At 38.9% G+C, this 22524-nt stretch overlaps 1 protein-coding gene across 1 annotated transcript in view; it reads left to right on the forward strand.

The window, feature by feature from the left end:
- dnah2 (dynein, axonemal, heavy chain 2) overlaps positions 1-22524 on the forward strand; it is a 521611-nt gene that overhangs the window by 80645 nt on the left and 418442 nt on the right. Inside the window, exons 11-13 of the mRNA XM_039749646.1 lie at positions 2247-2334; positions 6224-6429; positions 22515-22524. The exon at positions 22515-22524 is cut by the window's right edge and continues 120 nt beyond it. Of these exons, the coding sequence (XP_039605580.1) occupies positions 2247-2334; positions 6224-6429; positions 22515-22524 (304 nt within the window). The remainder of the gene's footprint in view (positions 1-2246; positions 2335-6223; positions 6430-22514) is intronic.

Raw genomic sequence — 22524 nt, forward strand, 5'->3', positions numbered from 1 at the left:
TATATTTCCCTTTTCTTGATCATAGTTGTGCTGAACCCTCTCTCCATTTTTGTTCTGTCACAGGGATGTAAAGTTACCCATCAAAGAAAAAATGAAGTTAAGCTTATTCTTAAATTCAATTTTCAAATTCTCTCAGGCTGAACAATTGACTAATCTTTAAACATTACTCTTTGACTTCTCAGATGGTTGCCTTTTGCACGGCTATTTCATCTCTTTTGGCTTTTTTACCCACTTTTCCCATTCTATTCTCACTTGTATATCCTCCCTGCTTACTCCACTGCAGGGGCGCAAATAACGAAACTCAAAAGCTCAAATATTGCATATCTAATTGTCTTTGTATATGTTCAGTATGGAATTAACTTTCATCTTTTTTCATTTTTCAGATGACAGATGATCCAGGCCGAATTTTTATCTTGTTTTGTATTAATCGTGTAAATTGTTCAGTACATTTTACTATTTGTCATTAAAGTTGGTCTTACAAAAGGATGCTTCATATCCTTGGTATTGAAGATACACATGTCATGATGTGAGGTGAAATATCTCTTGTGTGAACTGTTTTCTTACTTCACTGTTAGATTTTCTGTGATATCCTGGTGTACATGCTTCAGATATGGAGAAGCACACAGTGACCTAGTGTAAGATTATCCTAGCTGTGCATTAATGCTGAAGATGCTTAGAGATATGGGGAGTTCGTATTATTTTAAACATCTCAGGTTTGACCCAGTAAATTTTATTTGGCTTCCATTTCTGACACATTCATAGAGTGCATCAATAGGTTGAAAATGATTCAATATGCAGTATTATAGTGTAACCCACGATGAACCATGTGCTAGATGGCATTTTTGCATCCTAGGCAGAAACCTATTGTAATCTTTTTCATTGGAAACTATTTTGTCCCTTTTGGGATAAGGTTTAATACTTCATGTACTGATCAGAGATTTTGGACATGCCAGTGGATGAAACTTTTAAAAAAAAAAGTGTATCCGTAATCATCTCTAATTACATTACATGGCCATGAGCACTGTGCATGCAGCTTAACATTTCATGGGGCCTAATTCTCCATGCTCTGTATCTCTTTAAATAAAAATGAAGAATTCTTCATTAGCAGAACCGTTTTTTATGTATTTTTTGTCTTTTAACACATCTCATATGTTTTAAATCTTTTTACTATAACCAGGAACAAAAGTTTCTGTGAGTGTAGCATATTTGTCAAATAATGCCATCTCTTGAAAGATGTGGGGAAAATGTCAGATTATTCAAATAAATTAGTTCTTTTAAATACGGACCCTCCTGTCTCCCTCAAGCAATTTAGCATTGCCCTAAAGTCATAGGCTATTTGCTGTGTTTGCATATATCTGATCACACAATGAGGTCTGGTGATGGGATGTGAACTGATTTTTTTTTTTTTTGCTTAGAGCACATGAAATAGACTGCCAGCTTGTTACTTCGAAAAATGTTGTGTGGCTTTTGCTATAATTATATTACTGGGTTTCATTTTTTTATATTGATTAAACATCCAAAGAAAACAAGCTTGCCTTAAAGCCCTAAGTTAATTGTTTACATGATTGCTTTCTAATATTACAGCTGTTTCCTTCTTAGCTGCTTTTTATTCTGCTGCTATAATTTGATTTATTCTGATTGTTGTTTTGCATGCCACCCATTGAAAGCAATTTGCCAAGCATGCAGAAGTTTGTGAATGTTGCACAAAAGTGCCAAATTGTTTTGTCGTTTAATTTATGAACTTGAGTTTTGATTTACCACACCCAAGTTTTGTATTGACAACACATGGAATTTGCCAGCTGACGCCATGTTGTTTAGAAAGGTACTGTCTGGTTTGTGGCAGCCACTGGTGAATAGAATTACAATATTTAGTACATGTGATCGCTTGCATTGGGCACTTGACTCAGTGCTGCAGTACAGCAGACAGTGGCCCTGCACTTCAAGTTCTGATCATCATTTATTATTATGACAACATCAATCCTTCCATTTATTAATTTTCAAACCCATTGGGAACAAAGAGGGGCAACTGTTTGCTGTTGTGGCCAGGCCAAGATTACAGTCAGACCTGTTCTATGAGCTGTAATGCATGTCACATTATTCCGCACAAATCATTTGAACTTAGTTTCCCACTTTGTTATAATTATTGCCAGCTATGACTCATATTCATATCGACTAAATCAGTAAGCAGTGGCAGCAAACTACTACAGAAATATTTTTGTAATTTCTTGTGTTTTTCTTTTTTCCAGGTGCTCACAAAAAGGCTGGGTTTTGGATCAGACGAGCATTTTTGCACAGATTGATGCCTTTATTCAGCGCTGTAAGGATCTGCTGGAGGTAAATTGACCAATAACACAAGTTAAGGAATATATACTTTTATATATGTTCATTTTACGTGAGTAATTAATTAAACGTCAAATGAGATTCTGAAAATTCCAACGCTTTAGGTATGTACTGTAATTTGACCCTAGTATCCACTCTCTTTGAGAAGATAGTTGCATGAAGTATGAAGCAGTTCCCTACTGTGCCAGTTCTTGTTGAAGAATGGGAAAAGTGATATATAAATCAAACATCTATCTATATATATAATTCAATAAGGCAAGACAACCATGGAAAGCACGCCGGAAGGGGTGTGGATTTACTAAGCCGCCGACAAGTGAGGCGCACGCAGGAAGGAGCCACGCCCACCAACTCCAAGACCATTGGATGCGATGACAACTTGCAGGGCCACGCCCACCAACTCGGACGCGACGAAACAGAAAAAATGGCGTCATTTATATTCGTCTGTCGTAGAGGCCACATGCAGTGCAGGTCAGGTTAATGTCATGTGCGTGTCATGCACTTCCGAACTACGTTGACTGTTCATAGAGGCATGTTTCTCGCGGAGGTGAATCGCCATATGCAGCGTGTGAAACGGTTTGCGAAGGGTATCCCATGGGATCCTTAAAACAATCCTTTACAACTGAGGTTAAAGCACAGTGAAGTAAGCAGTCTTTAAAAACCGAGTCTTCGGTTACGACGCACGATCACATGCACCATAGCAAACTGTTTTACACACAACATACAGCTATTCGCATCCGTGACAAACATGCGTCTTCTTAGATGCTCCTGCAGGAACATGGAAGCCGTTTCCCTGCCCACCAACACTCCTTTTTCACCGGCCGGCGTCTACCCTCGCTCTCTAGGCATTCACACAGCCTGCCCATTTGCCCAGACGCAAAAACTCACCGACCACCCAGTTAGTCCCTTTCGTTTGTGGTAAGAGTCCACATGCACATCTGAGCCACGCGGCCTTTGTTATGCCGCAGGTTCACTATTGTGTTGTATTTTGCTCTCTCCAGAGTTCCATCTTTTCATTCACTTACTGTTGTATTCTCACACCAACCCGTTTTAAACATCCGTGTCTTTCCAGAAGTGTTTAGCATTCAATAAATAATTATGCATGAGATTGAGCGTGTGTCTACCCAGCGCAGAGAGGTGTGGGTAAGCCGTTGAACCCCATTCGGGCTGCAAGCCGTGCAATTCCCACTAAGTGTGACTCATACGCTCCCACTCATTACATCCCTACCCTTTGTACACACCCCCTCCCACCTCGCTACTACCGTAGTCGGGTGTCTTGGGGGATTATATATAGAAAAGCAGCCAAAACCGAGGGGTATCCCATGGGATTCTTAAAACATTCCTTTACAACTGAGGTTAAAACACAATGAGGTAAGCAGTCTTTAAAAACCGAGTTTTCGGTTACGACGCACGGATGCGTGCACCATAGCAAACTGTTTTACACGCTACATACAGCAATTCGCATCCGCGACAAACATGCGTCTTCTTAGATGCTCCTGCACTTTGTTCACACCCCTCTCCCACCTCGCTACTACTGTGGTCGGGTGTCTTGGTGGATTATATATAGAAAGGCATCCAAAACTGCACAGAGCAAATAAAAGTCTAGAGTTCCATCTTTTCATTCACTTTCTGTTGTATCCTAAAACCCTCCCTTTTTAGACAACTGTGTCTTTCCAGAAGTGTTAAACCATCAATAAATAATTATGCGGCTTTTGTTATGCCGCTGGTTCACTACTGTGTTGTATTTTGCTCTCTCCAGAGTTCCATCTTTTCATTCGCTTACTGCTGTATTCTCACACCAACCCGTTTTAGACAACCGTGTCTTTCCAGAAGTGTTTAGCATTCAATAAATAATTATCCATGAGATTGATCGTGTGTCTACCCAGTGCAGAGAGGCGTGGGTAAGCCGTTGAACCCCATTCGGGCTGCAAACCGTGGAATTGCCACTAAGTGCGACTCATACGCTCCCACTGGTTGCGTCCCAACCCTTTGTACACACCCCCCTCCCACCTCGCTACTACCGTGGTCAGGTGTCTTGGTTGATTATATATAGAAAAGCGGCCAAAACCGCACAGAGCAATGAAAAGTCTACGTCAGTCAAAGGTACATCTTGACTGTGTAAAGACGATGACTCAAGTGACAAGTTGGAGGTGGGCACATGAGCGGGCAGTGCATACTGAACGAGAAATCAGCAGACTAGCATGACGGACGGATCTGAATGGATGTCATTCTCCTCTCCTCCCGTTCCACACAAAGCGGCGTGCACTCCCATCCCTCCGTCTGGCAGGAGAAGGCGCGAGGACGGTCCGCCAGTTTTCAGTCACGAACGATTGTGTGTTAGTTCGTTCCGTGCATTGTTACAATGTTGCTTTTCTTGCTTGTTTATCACATTACTGGTTTTTGTTAATGTTAAATTTCTCCCTGTGCTTAACAATTATTTAAAAACCGGCCTGATTATGCGGCGTATGGTACGTCGCGGGTTGGCTAGTATAATAATAATAATAATGATAATATTAATGCCAAATGCTGTGTCACCTGCCCTCCAGTACTCTTTTGATACTCCTCATGCTTTCACCCAATGTCTGTGGGATTTTACCCTGCCTTGTGCCAGCCTAGTGTGACCCTTTCCCTGATAAACCTTTGCCAATTGTGAACCCTCTGTATATGTACTGCATAACATGTGACCCCTGCACACATGTATTTACTTGCTAATATACAAGGAATACTTTAAGTGGGCAACTGTGGAATTGACATTGCCCCAGGCATTAACAATTTCACATATGGCAATGATGGGCATAAAGTGTTTAAAATATTTTCCTAAGAAGGTGGTACACAGAGAACCTCCACCTGCACAGTTTTGCCTCCCTGATTTACTGTAAGAGATTTTGAATTTAAATTCTTAGGATGTTAACAGATAAGACATCTCTCTTTCTAAAAGAGCTTATTACATAAACTTTAATCAATGTATGCAATTATTGTAATTTGGCTTGCAAGAATTAACCACTTACAACAACTTAATCGCCTGCTAAGCATATGTTTCTTGATAATGAAATGCCCTACTTATAGAGTTGCCCTTGCAAGTCCAATGTGGCGACATTTTTCAGATGGTCTCCTGTGGCTTTGCACATATTGGTTTCTGATGAAATACTATACAAGCCACTTGATCTTGCTTTTCCACAGGGATCACAGCAAAATGAATCTGTCAAGTCAGTTTTGTGTTTTCAATGTTTCTACCATTTGTTACATTTGGCATAGCTAAGAGATTAGTTATGATTGCTACATTATAACTTCAATTTTCTGAACATGGTTTATCATGATAAAAGCAAGAAATAGCTCTAATATATCAAAAACTTGAGCAAGGCACAAAAAACCATAGTCTATTTTGCACACACACATACTGTATTCATTGAGACTGAGCCTAGTTAAAGTCACCAGACATCTTTTCATGCATTTTCTGAGTCATTTTACTGGCTTAGAGAAAATGGGAACCAATCTTGAAAGATCCAGATGCAAACCCGAGAGCATCTTAGGATGGGATACCAGATTGTTGAGTGGTTTGCACTCATCCTTACTTACTATTTTAATCATTCCAAGTTGTGTAACAGTCCAAACGAAAATCTTTCTGAGGGAAGAGAAAGCTATATTACCAAAAGTCCATACAAAAACAGAGAAAACTCAGTGAGGTTGTAGGTCAGCTGTATTAAGCACATCACTAACATTTCAGCCAGGAAATCAGACCTGAGCATATATACATGATGCAACATAATATAATATTTGATGCTTCCAGGAGACTGACTGGAAATCTGACAGCAAGAATGCAAGGGTTGTCTGGCAATGGGACAGCTACAACTACACTTTCATACACATTTTTTACTTCATCTTCCAGGTGTGTGAATGCCAGAGGCTCTTTGCCAGGTGGGAGAATGGCAATAAGACACCTATGCCCTGCTTTGGTGGTCATAAAGGGCCAGAGATTGCTCGTACCATGCTGGAGATTGAAGGCACATTTGAAAAAAACCTGCAGATCCTTAAAGCTGTTAAAAAGACAATCCTGGATGTGAAGAATACCTCCTGGCATGATGACTATAACAGGTAAGAGTTGTTTAACTTCCCATTTGGAATGTGATAGAATAAAGTAGAACACTTTGATGTATTTAATCAACTTTTATGGTCCTGAAAATGGCAATTTTTGTATCCTCTTCTAGTGTGCCAGTTTGTCATTTTACTGTTATTTTCATTCATTGTCACAAAAGCACGATGAGACATGAAAAGCATTGGGGTAGCCACCCGTATATTATATCATGGCTGTACAAAGATACATTTTCAAGAATTCTTTACTCATGTGAGTCCAAAACAGAAGTGAATTACTGCCTTAAGATGGAGGCTTTTAAAGACAAGTGGAGGAAGTGATGTCATCAGGGCTGGAACCAGAAGTGATGTCATCGGCAGTGCCGGATCTGAAAGTGATGTCATCAGCAGCACCGGAACTGGGCAGGATTTCCTGAGAATGGTCTGTAAGGGATTGAGAGAGACAATTAGTGCACCTTGCTGCACCCTAGTGAGGCATGGAAGTACTATTATTCAGGCCCTTTACTTGTCTCCTAATGGCACGTGTGTGACAAAGTATATTTATTGCTTGTTAGTTCAGTTTGTACTAAATAACACTGGATGTTGCTTCATGCAGAAAGAAAATATAGTTAAAACATTGTGGGTGTTAAAAATGACTGATGCAAGCATGACAAGAAGGAGTGAAAAAGGTGAAAGGACCAACAAACCAGGCTGGAGCCTTCACTGGCTTGATTAGAGATGGGCTTTACCCTGGGAAGGCTGGCCTAAAACTCCACAGACAGACTTTGGCCCAAAATGGGGAATATGCTTTTAAAGTTCAAATAATGCCTTAAATGTTACAAATTACACAAAAAAACACCCTTCAAAGAAAGTCAAACCTCTGGTATAAGAGACAAGTCCAGTGCAGAATCTTTATAAATGAAGGCATTTAGGTGTGGTTAATAAAAAAAAGAACAAAAATAGCAAAAAAGTAGCAAAAAGAGCAAGTAAATCTCAATATGAAATCCAAGAGCCGAAAAATAAAGACAGAAAGAAAATAAATCTAGAAGCTAGAAAATCAATACGTACGATAAATGTACTCTCCAAACGTCAATGAATCACTAAAGGACCAACTCCTCAGCCTCAAATATAAAGGGCCCTTCTGCAGTGACAATAAGGTTGCCCCACTTCTTAGGGCTCCATGCACAAAACACTTACACACTTAAAATACATATTACATGCAGCCAATACTAAATATTTATTTATTATTTAGTATTTGCTGCATGTAATATGTACAGTATAACAATATTAAAAGAAAGTACATAAAATCATGAACAGCAATGCTTCAAAGGTAAAAAATAAAATATTAAAAAGAGAATGTACATGCAAGTCAGGCAATAATCCCTGGCTGTAACATAACATGTCGGGAGAATCTTTTTTCTTCTTTTAGCTAAGCACATAGAAATGTATCCTTTCTGAATTACACTGTATGAAGTATGTAGTACTAGGGTGTTGTACTGTGTTAGCCATTATGAATGTAGTGAAAAGTCAATCAAAATGACACCTTTTATTGGCTAACTAAAAAGATTACTTGATTACAATATGCAAGCTTTTGAGGCAACTTCGAACTTACTTGAAGAAGGGACCTAACTGCACATAGACAGTAACCTGGCTGGGATTTGAAACAATGAGCACCTATGCCGTAGTAATAATTGTTAATAATAACCCATCTCGGGTCACTAGCACAATATTCTGCACATAAAATACCATTTCAGCAACTACAGTATGTAAAATGAAAAATTACAATATTTGTGTATATTTTATTAATGAAGAAGATTAATACGTATACAAGACAATATTCTTTTTTTCCACTTCAGTGCATCATAGATACTCAAGAACTGATTACTTCTTTATTGTTAGCCTCATTTTACAATTATCATTCCATTGTTGTTTCTGACCATGCTCCACTTATTCTGGAATGTAGATTATCAAGCACTACTAATTCAACTTATAATTGCTTATTTTTGTTAAAAGGATTTATTAAATTGATCTCTCTCCAATTAGTATTTTTGTGCAAACTTATGTTAAGTCTGGAGACATCTTCTAAAACTATCTGACAAACACTGAGCACATGTAACTCTCCTAGATTCCATACCAAAACACAACTGAAACCAGAAGGGTATGCACAGCAGAAAGTGCTATCTCCACAAATGGACCAGATGCAAATGCTGGGACGTTGCCTGTGCAAAAGACGTTCCACTTACAATTTAATCTCAACAGAGACAAAATAGCCACAGCAAGAATACAAATGAATCAATATAGAAAAAATTATTTTATGCTTATCTTGTATTAAAGAATCTGTCAGCATACAAATCCAAATTTTGTACTTGGAGATGCTGGGCCATGTTTTCATGCAAATGGTTGTAGGAATGTAGAATACACTACTGAGTCATGGAGCAAAAGCAGAATCCTCAGCAGTTTTCTCAGCATGAGATTGTGGGGCAATGCAACTAGTAGCTAACACAATGAGCTTGATGGACTTAATCTTCTTATTTGTGACACTTCTTAGAACATGCTGTCAGGTACTTATATACACATATGGATGTCTCTTTCATGTGACTTGTGTGAATGGTCTTCTTGTCTAAAGCAAATGCACATTTTTTCACATATTCACCTCTTCCTGTCAGTCTATCATTTCCCTTCTGCTTTTCCAGGTGGGTATCCACCCTAAAAGTTTTCATTTTGTCTAATTTATTTTGGATATGGTTTCATTTCTTCTTCTTTGCAGCATTGCATGGATGTTTTGCAAGCCTCAGCCAGGTAGTACATTTAAAGGAGCAGCAGGACCCCGGTGTATACAGTCTGCTTGACACACGCAATTTTCAGTTGTAGCCTTCATTTTCATGATCTTAGCAAGTCAGAGGCAGTCAGTGGAGTGCTGCCATTAAGCCAGTCATGCAACATGACATGCCCAGTGACTCAACTAGTCTGCAACTCGCTCCAATAAAATCAAGCAGGTTTTAGTTATAGTGGCCAATTCAGCATGCATGAGACCTGACAGCTAGTGAATGTTCATCCTGAAGTACAATCCATATAAGACAGTGATGAGCAGTAAGGAATACATAGGTGTCATGCCTGATGTCTTATGTTGTTCATACCACGACAGAATGGAAAAAGAAAAAATAAAATGGTCAAGGCCATTATTGATCTTGCCATAGCTGTTAACCGTTTGCCCTTTGGTGTTTCCCTCACAAAAAGGAGTCAGCACAACTATGCTGAAAAGTTAATTGGTAAATGTGACATACCCAGTGATTTTCACTCATTTAAATTTACACCATCTGATGAGGAGATTAGCAGCTAGGTTGGCAAATCTGACATACTCCACAACTTGTAGTCATGTAATTTGACATCAGCTTTTTGACATTCCCTTCTGACTATGGTACTGGAACAGATTCTTGGCAGACTTCTCCATGGCCAGAGTCAACTGTATACCTAGCTGTTCCTAATATGAATATCATTACGTACAGTCCCTGCACTGAGCTCTGTCGTTTTCCAAAGAGTTCTTCACTCATCAGTGTGTCCAGTTTGTTACACTCATGGTCCCCATTAACCCTACAAAAAATTTTAATTCACAGAGGGCATTCTTATAAGTAAAAGACTCCACTGGATCTTTCCAGACTGAAAGTTTTTCTTTAATTGTTTTAGACTGCAAGGCTAGCATACCATTTTATTATACATTACTCATAGCTAGCCACCCTTTTTGCCTCTTGTTTCTTTTTTTTTCCCCAAGTAAAACAATGTTTTTTTTACATAAAATGTGTTACTAATGTAGTCACTACACTAGTACTAATTAATGTAGTCTCTTGGTTTGCATGGTTTAGTAGATAATGACAAGTGTGATCTGCAAATCGAAGAATGGTGTCTGCATTAAACTTGAAATCAGTTAAGAAATAACATTATGCTCTCTATTCTCCTTTTGGCCACCTTTGTTTCCAGTTCCTTAAAGAAAAAAGGAAACATTGCTCATTTGGACCATCTCGTCTTCTGCATGTTTTTTCCAGTGTCAGTGCTGATGCTGCCTTTTAAGTAGCTCCTGCCTTTCTGCTTTAATTATCCCAGTACCTGCTTGAAATATTCATAATGAGGTAATACACAAAACTAATTTATTCAACAGCAGATCTTTTAATAACATACTGTATAAACCCTTTCAATAAAGAGACTCTGATAATTAAGATAATAGCTTTTCAAAAAGTAATTATAACTCTAATTCATAGCTATTTCTCCGTAATTCCCTGACAAACAACAGTGGCTAATGGCCCCCTGAGTGGCAGAAGATGCACTGATTTGTAATGATAATATTTTCATTGATCTATATTCCCCACCTTTACACTACTTTATATTCAGCAGCTCACTGTGTTTTTCGTAGTACTGCCTGTTTGCCAAAGGCTTCAGTACACAGCAGGTCATATTAACAGGAAGTTTTACCATTTCTAAAGGCCACCCTGGGTGGTTGGTGCCTTTCTTAAGTTACAGACTTTGTGGCTTTTTCATTTTTTATACTTTCATTTTTATGAAAAGAAAATCTGGGCTGCAGTTCTGGATTTTTTTTATATGTTTATTAATGTAGGATTTTGTAGTAACTGCCAGTGGTCTTAACCATAGGGCAACTGGGGTCAATATACTGATCCCCTCATGGAAGCATTCCTGATGGCACATGCGTGCCCTTTACTTTATATTCAGTATATTATATTGACAAATTCATCCAGATTTGCTTTGATAAAAGGGTGACATTTAAAACCTATTACATCATTACAATATGATACTTTAATCATACTTAAAGGCAAATATCACGATGCATTTGTTGTACTGTGCAGTTCATCTCAAATTTAGTTTTTTCAAAGTGACATGATTTATATTCATCATTTTAAAAAACTGTTATAAGGCAGGTAGTTTGCTGGCTGTGGTGGCTGATCTTACTTTAGTCAAAAACATTGGAAAAATAGTCACCTAGGGTTTCCAGAATCACCATGGCTGTCTTTAGTAATAGCAAACCTATTATTGCTTGGGACCCAAATGTTTATTTGCAGGCAAGGAAAGATATTGAATATTACAACTCATTTACATGGAAATTGATGTAGTAGTCTGAAAATCTATAGTAAATTTGAAATCTGCCAGATCAATTATCCCCTACCTTCTTCACAGTTCAATTTCATAACAGCATATTTTTTATTGTGGAAATTTCACAGCACATGGTTACCCAATCAGTAAGAGCAGTCATTACCCCCTACTATCAAAAATATTCTTTGAGGGCTCCTCTACAATATTATGATGGAAAAAAAGCCAAGAGTAGCTTTGAAGTTTTATGATCGCTGAAGACCTGATGGCATTCTGTCAAAGAACAAGCTGGGGTTTCACCCAGATATCCTGGCTATGTCCCAAAGCATTTCAATGAAAATCACACTTGGCCCAAATCCACTGTGCCTGGCAGTTTTTCAAACCAGAGCTCAATCTTTCTGCCATTGTAGCTGGGAAGAAAAAGAGGGACGGCATTATTATTGCAAAGTCAGATCAGCAATGCTTTCAATTATATTTCAAAATGAAAAACTACCTAGGACATTTTATCACGGCAGAGGTTGAGGGTCAGTTTAGGGGTGATCAAAAGCTACAGGGAAATGTACCACAATGCATTTTAGTAACGGAGAGATTTAAAACATATTTGTTCAGGTTAAGAACAGAAACCTATATTCAATGCTTTAAATTTATTTTTTTTAATTTACGAGACATATAGCAGAAGAATGAAACCTCTGGAAAATATGACCATTCCATACAGAGGTGTCTTACTCAATTAGATACATAGATACATAGATAGATACTTTATTAATTCCAAGGGGAAATTCACATAATTCAGCAGCAGCATACTGATACAAAAAACAATATTAAATTAAAGAGTAATAAAAATGCAGGTAAAAACAGACAATAACATAGAATGATGTTAACATTTACCCCCCGGGTGAAATTGAAGAGTCACATAGTGTGGGGGAGGAACGATCTTCTCAGTCTATCAGTGGAGCAGGATAGTGATAGTAGTCTGTCGCTGGAGCTGCTCCTCTGCCTGGAGATGACACTGTTCATGTGGATGCAGTGGATTATCCATGATTGACTGGAACCTGCTCAGCACCCGTCGCTCTGCCACGGATGTCAACCTGTCCAGCTCCATGCCTACAATAGAGCCTGCCTTCCTCACCAGTTTCTCCAGGCATGAAACGTCCTTCTTCTTTATGCTGCCTCCCCAGCACACCACTGTGTAAAAGAGGGCACTTGCCACAACCGTGTGGTAGAACATCTGCAGCATCTTATTGCAGATGTTGGAGGACACCAACCTTTTAAGGAAGTATAGTTGGCTCTGACCTTTCTTACACAGAGCATCAGTATTGGCAGTCCAGTCCAATTTATCATCCAGCTGCACTCCCCGGTCTTTATAGGTCTGTACCCACTGCACACATTCTCCTCTGATGATCACAGGGTCCATGAGGGGCCTGGGCCTCCAAAAATCAACCACCACTTCCTTGGTCTTGCTGGTGTTCAGGTGTAAGTGGTTTGAGTCGCACCATTTAACAAAGTCATTGATTAGCTTCCTATACTCCTCCTGCCCAATCCTGATGCAGCCCACAATAGCAGTGTCGTCAGCGAACTTTTGCACGTGGCAGGACTCAGAGATCTATTGAAAGTCTGATGTATATAGGATGAACAGGACCGGAGAAAGTACAGTCCCTTATGGTGCTCCTGTGTTGCTGACCACAATGTCAGACCAGCAGTTCCCGAGACGCACATATTGAGGTATGCCTGTAAGATAGTCCACGATCCATGCCACCAGGTGTGAATCTACTCCCATCTCTGTCAGCTTGTCCCTAAGGAGCAGAGGTTGAATTGTGTTGAAGGTGATAGAGAAGTCCAAAAACATAATTCTTACAGCACCACTGCCTCTGTCCAAGTGGGAGAGGGATCGGTGTAGCATATAGATGATGGCATCCTCCTCTCCCACCTTCTCCTGGTATGTGAACTGCAGAGGGTCGAGGGCACGGCAGACCTGTGGCCTCAGGTGGTGAAGCAGCAGCCGCTCCATGGTCTTCATCACATGTGACGTCAGAGCGGCAGGCCGGAAGTCATTCAGCTCACTAGGACATGATACCTTTGGAACTGGGGTGATACAAGGTGTTTTCCAAAGCCTCGGGACTCTTCCCTGTTCCAGGCTCAGGTTGAAGATGCACTGTAGAGGATTCCCCAGTTTCAGCACACAGGCCTCCTGCATTCGTGGTGATACTCCATCTGAACCCACTGCTTTGCTGGAATGAAGTCTCCTCAGCTCTCTGCTCACCTGCACAGCTGTAATTGTGTGTGGGTATGTCTCTCCTATGTTCGTATTTGCAGAAGGATGGTTAGAGGATGCAGTACTCCAAGGTGAAAGTGGGTTAGGGTGGTCAAACCTGTTAAAGAAGTTGTTCATTTGGTATGCTCTCTCCACGTCTCTCTCGATGGTGGCACCCCGCATCGAGCTGCAGCCAGTGATGATCTTCCCATCCTACACTTCCTTCATGCAGTTATTCTGCAACTTCTGCTCCAGCTTTCTCCTGTACTGCTCCTTAGCCGCCCTGACCTGGACACGGAGTTCCTTCCTTGAGCTCATGCTGATCACCGCCTTTAAAAGCCCTTTTCTTCTGGTTCAGAAGGCCCTTGATATCACTTGTAATCCATGGCTTTTAAGTTAGCATAGGAGCGGTCCATACAGTAGTTTATGTAATCAGTAACACAGTCAACAACCACCTCAATGTTCTCACTATGTGATCCCTGCAGGATATCCCAGTCTGTAGTTCCAAAGCAGTCTCTCAGGGGACCACTTCCTGAATGAGCGTGTGGTTGTAGGTAGCTCCCTCACTCTTGGTTTGTAGTGAGGATGAAGCTGAACCAGGTTATGATCTGCTTTCCCAAGCGCAGGCTGCAAGGTGTATGCGCCTTTAACGTTTGCATACAGTAGTCCGATAGTTCTGTTTCCCTGGGTGTTACAATCCACATACTGGGAGAAGGCAGGTAATGTTTTGTCCAGCGTTACATGGTTAAAATCTCCAGCGATTAGCACAAGCATCTCAGGGTGCTGTGTTTGTAACTTAGCAACCGCGGTATGGGTGATGTCACTCGCTATCTCCGCTCGCTTGAGGAGGGATGTCAACAATAAAAACGATCACATGTCCAAACTCTCTGGGCAAGTAATAGGGACACAAACTTACGGCAAACAGTTCAATGTCCCTGCAGCAAGTGGAGATTTTAACATTTACATGTCCAGAGTTGCACCATCTTGTATTGACATAGAGAGCAACACCCCCTTCTTTCTGTTTCTTGCAGGTACTTGCGTCTCTGTCCACTCTAACTGTGCTAAACTGGGAAGCTCCACGTTAGCTTCTGGGATGTTAGTTGTTAGCCACGTTTCACTAATACACAGCAAACTGCATTCTCTGTAGATCCTGACATTTTTCACCAGTGCAGCCAGTTTGTCAATCGTATTTGGTAGTGAGTTCACATTTTCCAGGGTCACAGAAGGCAAAGAAGGTTTGTAGCGCCACTTTCTTGCTAGACGCTTGGCTTTTATCTTAGCACCGGCTCTGCTGCCCCGATACCGCCTTCTTACCTCGTCAGGTAAATAGGGAACCACACCAGTGTGCACATTTGTTCTCAGCGCTTAAAGTTGACTACTTGAATAGATGAGTCTCGGTGTGTAAAAATCCATCTCCAAGTAGTAAAAAGTGTTTAGGAGTTAACAATGAAATAAAGAAAAATAGAGAAAAAGGTAGAAAGATAAAGAGTTTAAAGATAAAGTCATACACAGAGCTGCTGGAAAGGCTGCCACCTGCGTTGGCGCCTGAGTCAAGGAGGTTGTTTAGGTTGATTACATTTTGTACTCTGCTCATTGTAAGAGATTGTACATATAATAGATTAAAAAGTAGGAACCTTTACTGAAGTCTTACTTTGGCACCAACAATTATGTAAGAAGCACAGCAGGGCACGCCATCCCGTAAATGTGGCCACTTTAGCGAACTAGGAATTTCAAAACATACAAATCTCAGAAGACTCTTCCAAAAATGGCCATTAGTGGGGGATATACTACCAGACCCTAGCTAGCTGAAAGGGCAAACACCGAAACTTTATTAAAATAAAAAGAAGCTTCAAAATACTATAAGTTCTAAAAAGCACATGAGCTGGCTAAAACATGAGGCAATCCAAGCAAACAAAATCCGAAATCACAATCCCAAGGCAAAAGTAAAAAAACAACAGCAGGTCAAAAAAAGAAAACAATAATTCACAAAAGTCACAAAACACAACAAAATCTCAGAAACTTACCAAAACTCCATAGTGGATTTAAAAAGAAGTCAACTGCAAGGAACTGTGTAAGAACCCCCAAATTTATAGAATGTGGGGATGGGGCAGTCCCTGGTGGTGACTGACAGGTAGCTCCACCTCTCACCCACAAAACACACAACACAGCTGAGGCAGCATATATACAAAGATCAAATACAAGGAGTAATGCACATACTCAACAAACGCAACATTAACATAAATAAATGGCACAAAAATGAACAAAGACATGAAACAAGACAAATTTGAGCCCCAACCAGGGGAGAGGCCCAGGCAGAAACATGACCCTGCTTATCATTAAAACAAACACTCTTTATGAATATGTAAAGCAGCACAGTGGTGGAGTGGTTAGAGCTGCTGCCTCATAGAGTTTGATTCCTTCACCTGATCACTGCATGCGTATATGAAGTCTGCTGAGGTTTTTCTACGGTTAGTCCAGGTTTCATCCCAAAGACATACTTTCTTGATTAATCAGTGATTCCAAATTAGCCCTGTGTGTATGTGTGCATGCACGAATGTGCATGAATGGACTTTGTGATGTTATGTCAACCCCTTACAAGCTTGGTTCCTGCTACCCTGGATGACAACTGGCTACCCATCATCAATTGGATACTGTGTTTGAGGTTGTTATATTTTGATATAATGCCTAGAACTAGAGGTTTTGTAATTTCAGACCTGTTACTTGCATATATTCTTCTCTTTTGCCAAGGTAAGTAACTTTCTTATGGTTCCACAGTCAACACCCACAAACCAGTCATCTGTAAGCTGAACAAGTTGTTTTTCTCATTATGTTTCTGAGTGCCCCTTTCCTCCCTATTGGTAGTTTTGTTTCCGTTTTCTTGTCATCCGAGTGGAATCTTTGTTCAGTAGAGTTTTCAAAAGCGTAGAAACTAAAAGTTTAAAACAGTGTAGCACTGCATGTACCTAAAGTAGCAATGCCTGTCAGTGCATCACAGTACAGCATAGCACACATCATTCCACACATGAGTCATATGATGCCTTAAAAACTAGATCATGCTACATGGGTTGAATATTGGTAAACCTTTACCTTGATTAGATCATTAAGCCATCATAGTTTTTCTGATACCATTTACATTTATGTATTTGGCTCGTGCCTTTATCCAAGGCGACTTACAACATTTGACATTGGATTGGTTACATTGCTTTTGTTTTCCAGTTGGAGCACAGGCATGTGGAGTGACTTGCTCAGGATCACATTGTGTCAGTAGCGGGATTTGAATCCACAGCCTTAGGTTTGAAGTCCAAAGCCTTAACCACTGTGCTAAACTTAGATTTATTTTTATAAATTAGAATAGCTCAGAGTGCTTTTACACATTTACATTTAAAAACAAATACCAAATAAAATATCATCATTCAGTGTTTACAGACATGTCTTGGAATATGAAATAGTAAGAAATGAATTAAAGGAAAATTCTGTACAATTTGTTTTTAATATTTCATTCATTCATTATTACACCATTTTAATTTTGATGAAGGTTGCAAGGGAGAGTAAACTACTTTTGTCACTATCCCTGCTATGAATGTTCCTTGAGCTGTAGATTTAAAAAATCGAAAATTTACTTATAGAAGAGGGGAAAGAAAACAAAAAAGTTCTGGTTAACAGTAACTTATAGAAGAGGAGAAGGAAAAATAGAACTCTGCTTAGCAGTGTTCTTACAGAAAATAAACCTCAGGTTGGAGCCCCACTGTCCTTTGGAATAGTCAGTGGGTTAGGGTTACCTTAAAATTCTAAGGACATGTTGTGCAATATCATCCCCTTTATGTTAGCATATGCACCTATGGTGTAATTATTTTGCTGTGTAATGATGTGTCTGTTACTACTCATTGCATTGTTTTTCAAACACTGTTGTATACGTCAAGAAAATTTGCGTGGCAAAAGCATAAGTCCCGAAAGGAAGATAAAGGTTTGCTAACCGTCAGTGCTGATCAATAGCACAATTTTAGTTTGGACAGATAATTAGTAGAAATAAATATTATATGAAAAACTAAATTATCTATCCTAAAATAATGAGCCATCATTCTGGATATTAACACAGAAGCTGATGGGTATTCTTTGCACTAGCTTAAAGATCACTGCAATGTTTAGAGGGCCTGCATGCAATGGCTCTGCCTGTAATACACATCGTATTTACCCATTTACAGTTTTATATGTTTGAAAGGGGATTTTAAAATTGGCTCTACGCTAACTGGAAGTTTGTGTAGAGACTTAAGTAGAAGTGTTATAATGAATGTACATTCTAGTTCTGTTTACAATAATCAACCATGGCAGTACTTCCTACACAATGTCTAATAGGAGATTTAATGGTCTCCAGGGCTCTACTTTCTACTTTACTTCTAGGCAATACTTACAGTTTCAAGAAAGTTCCAAATAAGCACTGTTTTATATCATGCCTGTCATATAATAAACTCTGTTTAAGATTCTTACCACATATACAGGTATATTAAATCTACTGGTGTTTTTTTTATTTTCGCAGCACTGGCATTTTAAATATTTTACCATTACTTGCATGGAGATTCACAACCAGCAATTTTGTGTTTTGAAAATCCATTTAACAAAGCCGTCTGCTTTATGAATTTAAAAGTAAATTTTGGGATTAAGTTCATATTATGAATAAGTTTAGATGCCATTAAAGGCATCAAAGCAGTTTTCCAGATTGAGACCTAATATACCTCCCAGGAAATTAGCAGATTGATATATGTGTGAACAAAGCCACCAAATTTACCAGGTGACACCTGCAGCATGCCAAAGTATGCTCATTTGGGACGCACTGCTGGTTATATAAGTGAAGCGATCATTAAAGACATGGACATCAATGAATAAAAGTCTTTATCAATCATTGAGCAGAAGTCGATTTTCTTAGGTTAGCATTTTGAAAAGTACATGAAAATGGATTCTTTTTCAAATGAGGTCCTCTTCTCCATTTACAACAAGGAGAAAATTATTTAGCTCGCTTACAACAAGTTGCTGTTGTGCACCTCCTTCACAGATAAAGGAAGTGGTGGCCATGTGCTTAGAACACGTCTCATGGAGTCTAAGCTTAGTGCAGCTTTCTTGATCAGTGAAAATGGAGAAATCAGTATCTTCTATCCTTTGTGAATTCACTTTCTGATCAATAGTGTGTATCATGGCTGGGAAGTAGACTCAAGGGAAATAGTTGGGGTACCTATTTGGTCGCACCATTTAGTTATACAAAAATGATGACCTTTAGGGCCCAAATGATCAACAGAAATCTAAGGGTGTTGGAGCTGTTCCTGTCTTGCTCATCAGGTCAGAATGTGATGCCACCTTCTGGGAAAAGCTCCTTTTTATATCGTCAGATCAGAAATTGTAGAGCTATCTTGGGGCTTTGTGGCAGTGAGTAGGTGTCCCCCTTGGGCAATGGTTCACTTCTGCAGAGAAAGGAGATGACACCGTTAGAGTCGGCGTCTCCTCTCATCCCTGGGTGGTACTGCTTATCTCCTCTGAGCCCAGAAGGTTTTCCCCAGGTGCACACCAGTAGATTTAATATACCTGTATATGTGGTAAGAATCTTGAACAGTGTTTATTATATGACAAGTGCAGTTTTGTCTTGAGTGGTTTATTGTGATTGAAATACATTAAATAAAATAGTAATTAAAGAAACAAATGCAACAAACTCAGAACTGCAGTCAGTGGTTGGGGACCTTAATAATAATAATAATGATAATGATTCATTTAATTTATATATAGTGCCTTTCCCATGCTCAAAGCTATTTTTTCTTTTTATCTCCTAACCTGGGGTCAGAGCTTCCTGGGATGGTTATCCTGCATAGTCCCATGTGTGAAGGAGATAAAATCAGGACAAGCCTGTCTAGTTGGTGACAGTGCTTTCAAAATGCTGCCTGATAAACATTTTACAACATTTGCGTAAGCAATCTTCACCTGGTTTCCAATTGTGCTCAGTCTACTCACTAAATAAACTACTGTATCATTTAAGGAGTACATCAGGTTAGCTGATTTGTGTTTCTATTAAGTAAAATGAAGTTGTATATTTTAAAACACTCCTTCTTATCATGACAACTTATTTAGCAGCTGCAGCAAGCCTTAAATAGAAGACCAGTTTATAACAAGGCAGGCTGCAGGTCATCCCTTTAGTTTTCCTTACAATGACAACGTGCACATTTACTATGCCTGTTTGCACTCCAGTTGTATAAAATATTTATATATCATTATAGTCCTAAGGTGGACTGAACACTTTTCCAGGGCTGGATTATGCTTTGCACCTTTTGTTAGTATAGACTTTCTAAAGGAAACTGTATTAAGTGAGTCTGAGGCAGTCATGCTATGTATTATAGTAATTTGGGGGCAGTGTTCACTATAGAAACATGCTTTACGAATTGAACATTTATTAGTCTTGTTTTATTGCCAGCCTTAGATCAGTTTAGACTCAGCGAAAATTAAGAGCATATCCTTGGACTGCTGGAGGTCACTGGAGTCACCTGAGCAAACCAACATTATGCAAGTGACACATCACTTGGTCAAAAAAAAAAAAAAGAGTGCTAAGGTATTATCTACGTTATTATGCTGCTGTGCCTTCTTTTAGTTTTGCTTTTCTATGCTGAAAGGATTCAGGTCCTTCATCTTCTGGCACATACTGTTATATCATAATAGGGCTATTAGAATAAAGGCAAGAGTAACCTTGCCTTTCAAAATTTGCTGTTATTAATATTTTCTACACAAGTCAAAATGCAGATAAAACATCTCTTGTGAGACGACCATTACATCAATGTAGCAATCTAATTTATAGAGGACAATAAGGTCAGTTTGTGTATTCACAAACCTAGACAGCAAGCAATAAAGATGTAAAAATCAGTTCAATGAAATCAAGAACTGCTAGTATTATGCCATATAACATGGGTTACTTTCATCTGTTTTTTTTTTAATGACAGCCTTTTTTAAGTGGTAGATTGTTGTGAACATTAATCATTGAATGACTAACTGAAGCATTGATCTACCCATGTTTAAGGCTACCACACTCAATTTATAATCATAAGCAGCTAGAGTGCAAACCTTGGTAATATAGCAGAGATTTGCCCTAAATGGGGCATCAGTGCATCATAGGATATTCAAAAATGCTCATTCTTAAAAGAATTGAAAGTTGATAGTCATTTATTTAAATTTCCCTCTGGATCAAATTATCTATCTATCTATCTATCTATCTATCTATCTATCTATCTATCTATCTATCTATCTATCTATCTATCTATCTATCTATCTATCTATCTATCTATCTAGATTTAGTTGTTTTGGACCATGGAAGAGCAGCACTTCACTGCAGGTATGCTAATAGTCAGTCAGTGCTGGTTTAGAACAGAGATATATGGTTTATTAATATGTTACAGTTTTTTGAAGATGCAGTAAAACATGCAATAGTAACAAAAATCAATATACTGTCTATCTCAATTTTTAGAAAGTAGACAGCTGAGTACCTTTTACATATCAGTCTGTTAGGTTTATTTACATTTATGAATATCATTTTGTGTGTTCCCTGCTTGTAAAATGTTTTCATGTACTGTTATGCTCTAATTTCCTAAATACTTTTGGGTATACCTTATGGATTTTGGCTAGATCACAAAAATAACCTTCAGATTTTCCTGTCATGTACTGTTTTATTGCAGTCACCTAGTTTTTTCATTTCCCCTCACATTATAAGCATACATATACTGTACAACTATAACTGGAACATCTGTGGTGATCCGAAAGTAGTGGCACTGCTGCTAGGAGAGCAGCTCCGATATACCAAGTACTGTCAAGTCATTTGTGAATGGGACAGCCATGCTAAAGAGTCTCGTTACATTAAAAAGAACTGGCCGCTCTGAAAGCATTTGGCTCCAGGGCATAAAAGTGTGGCACAAAAACCACTTGTCGACACCACAAGTATAAATTTATCTCCACTACATTTAAAACTTGAACTGATGGGAAAATGTTGTGAAAGCAATTAACAAGAAAAGTTGTACCATTTTGATATTTGCAATAGATTTTTTCCATGAATAACTGATACCAAGATTAAAAAAGGTATATTTGTTGGTCCACATATCAGACACATCATCAATGACAAGTAGTACTGGAAAAAAATCACTTTGAAGGCATTCAAGATTGTTTTTGAGAATTTTCTTGGTAACTACAAAATACCAAGCTACATCCAGTTGGTTGACAACATGCTTCAAGCACACAAAACAATTAAGTGCAATATGTCACTAAAGATTCGTTTTCTGCATTCACACTTCGACTTCTTCACTGCTAATCTGTGACAAACATGGTGTAAGGTTTCACCAGGAAACTGCAATGATAGAAAGACAGTATTGAGCAAGTGGAATTCATCTGTGATGACTGACTGTTATTGGACACTGAAATGAAAAGCATGAGATGCTGAGTACAAATGAAAATAAACAGCAAAACATTTTTATCTCAATTGAAATAATGCAATGCGTCAGCATCATTAAGCTGTTAAATACACTTAATTTAATGTTTCTCCAAATTCCTACATGATTTAATTAATCAGAAATTATATTTTTATTCAGACTGAAGCCGTCTACTGTAATCACCAAAAATGTTTCAGGGTGCAAAATGTTTGAAAAAATGTTGCCCCAGGTTGTGTTTACATATTTCTCAATTACCTGATCTACTTAATAACTGATGCAATGTGTGTCATATTCCAGACTCAAATAACATCTACCTTGTGCAGGTTTCGCTCT

Source organism: Polypterus senegalus, chromosome 3, assembly GCF_016835505.1.
Source record: "Polypterus senegalus isolate Bchr_013 chromosome 3, ASM1683550v1, whole genome shotgun sequence".
Lineage (NCBI taxonomy): Eukaryota > Metazoa > Chordata > Cladistia > Polypteriformes > Polypteridae > Polypterus > Polypterus senegalus.